At 40.1% G+C, this 7466-nt stretch overlaps 2 protein-coding genes across 2 annotated transcripts; both read right to left on the bottom strand.

The window, feature by feature from the left end:
* Positions 1-407: 407 nt before the first annotated feature.
* On the bottom strand, positions 408-1223 carry LOC128039895 (uncharacterized). Its single transcript, XM_052628821.1, has 3 exons — positions 1193-1223; positions 904-1073; positions 408-740 (listed from the first exon to the last, which is right to left on the bottom strand). Exons 1-3 carry the CDS (start codon positions 1221-1223, stop codon positions 408-410), a joined length of 534 nt encoding a protein of 177 aa, XP_052484781.1.
* Positions 1224-1265: 42 nt separating this feature from the next.
* On the bottom strand, positions 1266-1990 carry LOC128039894 (uncharacterized). The gene is made up of 2 exons (XM_052628820.1): positions 1893-1990; positions 1266-1803 (listed from the first exon to the last, which is right to left on the bottom strand). The coding sequence occupies exons 1-2, from the start codon at positions 1988-1990 to the stop codon at positions 1266-1268; spliced, it is 636 nt and encodes a 211-aa protein (XP_052484780.1).
* Between the last annotated feature and the right edge of the window lie 5476 nt (positions 1991-7466).

Raw genomic sequence — 7466 nt, 5'->3', positions numbered from 1 at the left:
GTCCAATACAGCCTCAATTTTTTAAGGCTCGACTCGAATCCCCTCAGTAGACACCACATGACCCAGAAATGTTACTTCAGTCCTCAGTCCTCAAATAAACCAATATGTGATCGATGAACACCACTACAAACCGGTCCAGGTAGGGCTAAAACACTCGGTTTATCAGATCCATTAAAGCTACCGGTTCATTAGTCAGTCCAAATGGCATCACTAGGAACTCGTAGCCTCCTTAACCCTCAATTCAAGTCAATTTTGGAGAACACAGACGCCCCTTGAAACTGGTCAAACAAATCATCAATCCTTGGAAGTGGATATTTTTTCTTAATAGTCAACTTATTTAGTTGTCGGTAGTTGATACACATCCTCATGGATCCATCTTTTTTCTTAACAAACAGTACAGGTGCTCCCTACGGGGACACACTAGGGCGGATAAACCTACAATCCAATAACTCCTGAATTTGAGCCTTGAGCTCTGTAAACTCCTTCGGTGCCATTCGATAGGGAGCGATAGATACTAAAGTTGTACCAGGGAGAAGCTCAATCCCAAACTCCACTTCCTGATTCAGAGGTAAACTCAGTAGCTCCTCAAGAAAGAGGTCCGAAAAATCCCTCATAATTCTGATATCCTTAATAGTAGAGTCCCCAGAAGCGAAAACACTTACGTAGGCTAAATACGCCTCATATCCCTTGCGAACCAGTTTCTCAGCTACCAATGCAGAGATCACGTTAGCCAAGTAATTCTGACGTTCCCCCAATCACAACTACTTCATTACCCCCTTCAGTTCTCAATACGACCCTCTCAGTCGCACAGTCCAAATTGACACGATGCTTGACCAACTAGTTTATCCCCAATATCATATCAAACTCTCCAAACAGAAGCTCCATTAAATCAGCCAGAAATACCATCCCTTGAACATCTAAAAAAACACCCCTGTACATTTTTCTAACTCTAATAGATTGCCCCAGTGGGCTTAGCACAATCACTTCACTAGAAGTACTCTCAACCGGAATCCCTAGGTTTTCGGAAATAGAACAGGCAACATAGGAATACGTAGATCCTATATCTATCAACGCTGTGTAAGGCACATAAAAAATAAAAAATGTACCCATGATGACGTCCAAAGCATCTTTATCCTCTCAGCAATGAGTAGCATAAACTAGGGTCGGATGTCTCGCCTTGCCTGTCTAGTACCTCTACCCGGTGCTCTCTTTCCCTGACCCATACCATTACCACCCCTAGGCGGCTGCTAAACTACCCCCGGTGGCTATGCAGTACCAAAACCCGCAGCTTGCACCTGATCGGCCCTTAGCAGACACTCTCGAACACGGTGCTTAATAGACCCACATCTTAAACAAGCCCTAGTCATCCTCCAACATTCGTCCGGATGGCGTCTTCCACAATACCCACAAAGCATGATCCCAGTACGTGCAATAGGGGCCTCAACTCTAACTGACCCACCAGATCTGACCTTTTTCTTAGGCCTCATCATAGAACTTAAAGGCTCTGAATCCCTCTTATTCTTCCCTCTCTCATAATCCCAATTTTGGCGCTCAGCGCGCTTCGCTTCCTCGGCAATCCTCGCCTTCTCTACCAGTGCAGAAAAGTCACGCTCCCTCTGTAGAGCTATCAGAACTCTCAAACTGTCCCTAAGTCCATCCTTGAAGTGGACACAATGGTCATATTCAGTCGCCACCATGCCTCGCACATAGCAGCTCAATCTCAAAAACTCGGCTTCATACTCGACCACTGAACGATTCCCTTGCGTGAGATTTAGAAACTCACATCTTCTAGCATCAATGTAGCTTGCCCCCCATATTTACCTTGAAAAGCAGACTTATAGAAATCCTAAGTCAGTCGTTCGGCCTGAGTGCCCTCCTTAACGATCAGCCACCATCGGTATGCTTCACCGTGAAGCAAAGAAACAGCCCCTTTCAATTTCTGTTCAGGGGTAAAGTCTAGATCATCCATGATTCTTTCTGTGGCCTCCATCTAGTACTCAGCCATGCTAGGGTGACTCTAGTGACACCCCTGAATAACTCAGCCCATTGGGTCAGAGTTGTTCTATAATCGACCCTCGGCCCCCAGATCCAGTGTTGGACCCAATGACCCTCTCTAATATCCTCAACATAGCCTGGGATAAGGCGTCGTCCCTGGCCATGCGATCATGAGACCCAGTCTCTGTAGCAGGTGAAACCAGTATCTCGCTTGTATCCAGATTCGGCATGCTGTCTAACGACGATGACTCAGCTCGAGCCCCTCTACGGCCTCTACCTCGGCCTCTAGTACCCCGTCTGCGGATACCTCGTGCACTCATCATAGAATTCGTAGCTTATCTCTGTTAACAGTTTTATGAATCAGTTACAGTTTCGATATCTATTAGTAGATATTTTATGCAAAATAGTATCAAAAGTTTAGATTTTGTTATCACGAATCGTAGTCTTACTACAGTTTTCAATTTTCCTACTATTTTCAGTATACACTATCTGCAGTGTACTACCTATAGTAGTTTCAGAATATACTACTCATATTTTCAAAAACTTATCAGAGTTTCTAGAAAACTAACAGAATTGACGCTGGAAACTCAGTGTACCACATACTCAGTCAAAAATATTTCAAACCATTTAAAAATCATCTCTTTAAAACCAAGTTTTAAAACCCAAATCTATAGCCGAGTTTTGAAACCTGGCTCTGATACAACTAAATGTAACACCTCAAACCCGGCCTAAACGTTATGGTTGAATCTGGCGATGTCATATGGAAAGGGATTTGAAGACAAGATTGTCGAGTTTAAAAATCGTTACAGTAAGTTAGCTTTTATTTAATTCAAAAAAATAAAAAAATTTAGTTGATTTGCTTAAAAACTTGTCTCTTAGCGGAAGCTTTTGTAACCAATTAATTTAGGGAAAATCGTTTCTATTTACGAAAAACCTTAGTTTTTAGAAAAAAAAAACCATATTTTGTGGAGTTGCAATTTTTTTAAAAAATCCATAAAAACAGCATAAAGTCTCAAATTTAAAGACAACCAGTCTATAATCCAGAAGATACCTAAAAAACCTCAAATAAGTAATAAATTCTAGGCATTAACGGAAAACAGTCTAAAATTTACGTGTGGCCACCGTCGAGTCCTCCGCTGCACCGACTCGTCAAGTTTGGGGATTACCTGTACAAATTAAACAGAGAAAGGGTGACTTTTTGCAAACTCAGTGTGTAATCCCCATAGAAAACATGCATACAGATAATCAATAAAATTTAGTTAGAGACGGTCTGGGGCCCGTGCCCATCACAAAATCAGTTTAGGCCTTAGCCCATTCAAATACAGTCTCAAAAATACATTAGGGCCATGGCCAATATCAGACAAAGAATTGATATAGAGTATATCAGAATCCTACCCTCCAGCCTCTACACACCATCTCCCTCCAACCCTACACACCATGTGGGGATTAAATGAACCCACCCATCCCTACACACCATGCGGTACCGAAATGTGGCACATAATCAGAAGGTTGTAGCTGAGCTACTAGATAACAGGCTTAATAGTCTTTCAGACACTTCCTCCAAATATCATCAACCCACCTCGACGCAATGCAACATACAAAATATGTCATACAATTATGCAATTAATAGTACATACATTCAGATATCATGCAACATATAAAATAAGTCATGCAATTATGCAATTAATAGTACATACATCCAGATATCATAAGTAATGCTCGGTATAGAAATTAGACAGACATATCACACATATAGGGGTCTAAGTACGGCTTATCGACCCTATAGTAGGTCCACAGTCGACCTGGGAGACCCGTGCAACCTTACAGAACTTTTCAGAAAAATGGGCTCACACGCCCATGTGGCCCACTCAGCCCAAATTGGCCTTGGCCACATGATCCCATTTTAATGTAACCTGATTATTCATATATTTTTTCACTATTTACTTTTATGTTCCTTCAAAGCTATCTACTTGACTCACTGTTACTAAATTATTTATATCTTGAGCTACAGAATTCTGAATTAAAATCCGCTTATGTCTTTGAAACTAGACTCAAATATCTTTCTACCATAAAATTTTCAGACTTTTTGGTTCAACCTATAAGTATAGTAAATTCTTCAAACTTACCCCTATTCTGTTGTCTTACAGCTGCGACCCTTCTTTGATAAAAATTAATCATCTCTTAGTAAAAAAATTGAATGATGTTTCCATTTGTTTCTATTGAAAATAGAGTCATTAATAATTTAAACATGTAAATTTTAACCTCTAATTATTTTTATCCAATTTTTGATGATTTTCCAATGTTAGAACAGGGGAACCCAAATGCAGTCTGACCTTGTCTCACAAAGTTTATTATACCTTACGATTTACAATTTCATTACTTACACCATTTCTTCTATGAGAAACTAGACTCAATTAGCTTTAATTTCATATCTTTTTTCATCCTCTAATTCAATTTTCACAATTTATGGCGATTTTTCAAAGTTAGCCTACTGCTGCTATCCAAACAACAAAGCAATTTTGGCTTTTCACTGAATCCTATTTTTTTTGCGTTTCAGGTACACACCTGGTTTTTTTTATGCTAAAACAGTCCCCGAGCACTCCAAAGCCTATAATCAAGATACTCAACATCAATTTAATGGGTTTACAAGTGAATTGACAACCAAGAACGAACAGAAACCCAACTTACCACCAGCGATAACCCTCCGTTTAACTATTGTTAAGACGAGAACACTTACTTCACCTGTCCGAACCTCCCCCTACGCCCAAATCGCAGAGAAAAAAACATTACCACTTTAGTTGTTAAGAGATTCATGAGAGAAATGAAGAGAAACACTTACAGAAACTAAGCGAGTACTAACCACGTGCGAAAACGGAAGAAAATAAATGGATTAGGGAAAAATCAAGAAGAAGAAAAAGAAGAGAAAAATGGAAAAACTCAAAGAATTTTGGCAAAAAGAGATGGAGAAGAATACACTGCATAATTTTTTTTTTGGAAAAGAGAGTCAAAACTCGGTTATGAGAATAAAATAAAATAAAATCCCGATAAACCCCAAAATCTCTTAATCTTCTCCCCTAATTCCCACTACACACCCATTACTCAGAATCCTCCTATTACACAACTCTATCCGGAAATCTGAGCAAAAGAAATAATACCCTTGGCTGCATAGGGATTCGAACACAAGACCTCCACCATAAAAACACACCATTTAACCACCAGATCAGTAAGCCCATTATGATGTAATTTACCCAACAATCAAATAAAAGCCTACTGAACAAGAGTAAGACCTAATTCATTCAAAATACCAAAATTTGCCCAAGAGAAGGCTTGAACTTGGGACCTCCCAAACACTCCCAGAACACATAACCACTAAAGCTGACAGATACTTGTGTCATATTTTCACAATAATGAAATTAGAAATTTTGGGGCGTTACAACTCTACCCCCTAAAAAAAATTTCGTCCTCTAAATTTTACCTGATCAAAACATATGAGGATATTACTGACGCATCGCATCCTCAGGCTCCCATGTGGCATCCTCAATGCTATGATTACGCCATAGAACCTTCACTAAAGGAATAGAATTTTTCTTAAAGACCTTTACATCATGCTCCAGAATCTAAACCGGCTCCTCCTCAAAGCTCAAGTCTGGCCTAACCTCAATCTCTTCAACAGAAATAACATGCGTGGGACCAGAGCAGTCGTGCCTCAACATCAAGACGTAAAAACATCATGAATGTCGTCCAACTTTGAAGGTAACTCCATCTGATAAGCGATAGGTCCCACACGTTTCAGAATGCGGTAAGGTCCAATAAATCGAGGGCTCAGCTTGCCCTTACGACCGAACCTCAGAACCTTTTTCCATAGCAAAACTGAGAAAAACTAAGTAGCCCACAGAATATTGGATCTCACGCCTCTGCAATTCCACATACGATTTCTGCCAATTAGAAGCCGCTTTCAAATGATCCCGAATCAATCTAACCTTATCCTCTATCTCAGAGACCAACTCAGGACCCAAAATACGTTGCTTGCCCAACTCAGTCCAACATAAAGGAGTGCGACATTTACAACCATACAGTGCCTCGTAAGGTGCCATCCAGATGCTAGACTGGAAGCTATTATTGTAGGCAAACTCCGCTAATGGCAATTACTCCTCCCAACTGCCTCGGAAATCAATAACACAGCTCCTCAACATGTCCTCCAATATCTAAATCACCCTCTCCGCCTGACAATCTGTCTGAAGAGTACTGAAGTCTAATCTTGAACCCAGAGCCTCATGAAGCTTCTTCTAAAATCGAGACGTGAAACGAAGATCTCAATCAAAAATGATCGAAACAAGTACCCCATGCAGTCTCACTATTTTCAATATGTAGAGCTTAGCTAATTTCTGAAGAGAAAAGTCTGTCCTTTTTGGGATGAAATGCATAGACTTGGTCAATCGATCCAAGATGACCCAGACATAATCCTTCTTAGTTGGTGTTAGAGGCAACCCACTAACAAAGTCCATCATTACTCGCTATCATTTCCATAACGGTATCTTAACCGACTGTGGCAAACCTGAAGGTAGCTGATGCTCAGCCTTAACCTACTGACAAGTCAAACAGCGAGCAACGAAGTCGGTAACCTCACGCTTCAACCCTCGCCTAGACGTTAAAGTCGAATTTGGTGATGTCACATGGAAATGGATATGAAGACAAGATTGTCGAGCTTAAAAACTGTTACAGTAAGTTAGCTTTTATTTAATTCAAAAAAAAATAGTTGATTTGCTTTAAAACTTGTCTCTTAGCGGTAGCATTTGTAACCAATTAATTTAGGGAAAATCATTCCTATTTACGAAAAACTTAGTTTTTAAAAAAATAGTATAAAGTCCCAAATTTAAAGTCAACCAGTCCATAGTTTAGAAGATACATAAAAAACCCCAAATAAGTAATAAATTCTAGGTATTAACGGAAAACAATCTAAAATTTACGTGTAGCCACCGTCAAGTCCTCCGCTGCATCGACTCGTCAAGTCTGGAGATTACCTGTACAGATTAAATAGAGAAAGGGTGAGTTTTTGCAAACTCAGTGTGTAATCCCCATAGAAAACATGCATACAGATAATCAACAGAATTCAGTTAGATACAGACTGGGACCTATGACCATCAAAGAATCAGTTTGGGCCTTAGCCCATTCAGATACAGTCTTAGAAACACATTAGGGCCTTGGACCATATCAGATACAGAATGCAGATACAGTAAATCAGAATCTTACCCACTAGCCTCTACACACCATCTTCGTCCAACCCTACACACCATGTGGGGATTAAATCAACCCACCCATCCCTACACACCATGCGTGTAGCACCCCTAACCCGTATCCGTCGCCGAATTAGGGTTACGAGGCATTACCAAACAAACACAACCATTTTTTTTTAAACCAAACTGATCACAAACATGGAATTTAAATCATTTTCGCATGGCTATTTACATTTT

The sequence above is a fragment of the Gossypium raimondii genome, chromosome 3 (assembly GCF_025698545.1).
Source record: "Gossypium raimondii isolate GPD5lz chromosome 3, ASM2569854v1, whole genome shotgun sequence".
Taxonomy (NCBI): Eukaryota; Viridiplantae; Streptophyta; class Magnoliopsida; order Malvales; family Malvaceae; genus Gossypium; species Gossypium raimondii.
The sequence above is the reverse complement of the archived record's forward strand: the minus strand, read 5'-3'. Positions and strand labels throughout refer to the sequence as shown.

Coding starts and splice junctions, on each gene's coding strand:
- LOC128039895 (XM_052628821.1), bottom strand. CDS start 1,223: ATGGGTCAGGGAAAGAGAGCACCGGGTAGAG. Junction 1,074..1,192: donor AAAGAGAGCACCGGGTAGAG/GTACTAGACAGG, acceptor TGCCTTACACAG/CGTTGATAGATATAGGATCT. Junction 741..903: donor TTTTAGATGTTCAAGGGATG/GTATTTCTGGCT, acceptor GGGGAACGTCAG/AATTACTTGGCTAACGTGAT.
- LOC128039894 (XM_052628820.1), bottom strand. CDS start 1,990: ATGGAGGCCACAGAAAGAATCATGGATGATCTAGACTTTACCCCTGAA. Junction 1,804..1,892: donor CACGGTGAAGCATACCGATG/GTGGCTGATCGT, acceptor ATGGGGGGCAAG/CTACATTGATGCTAGAAGAT.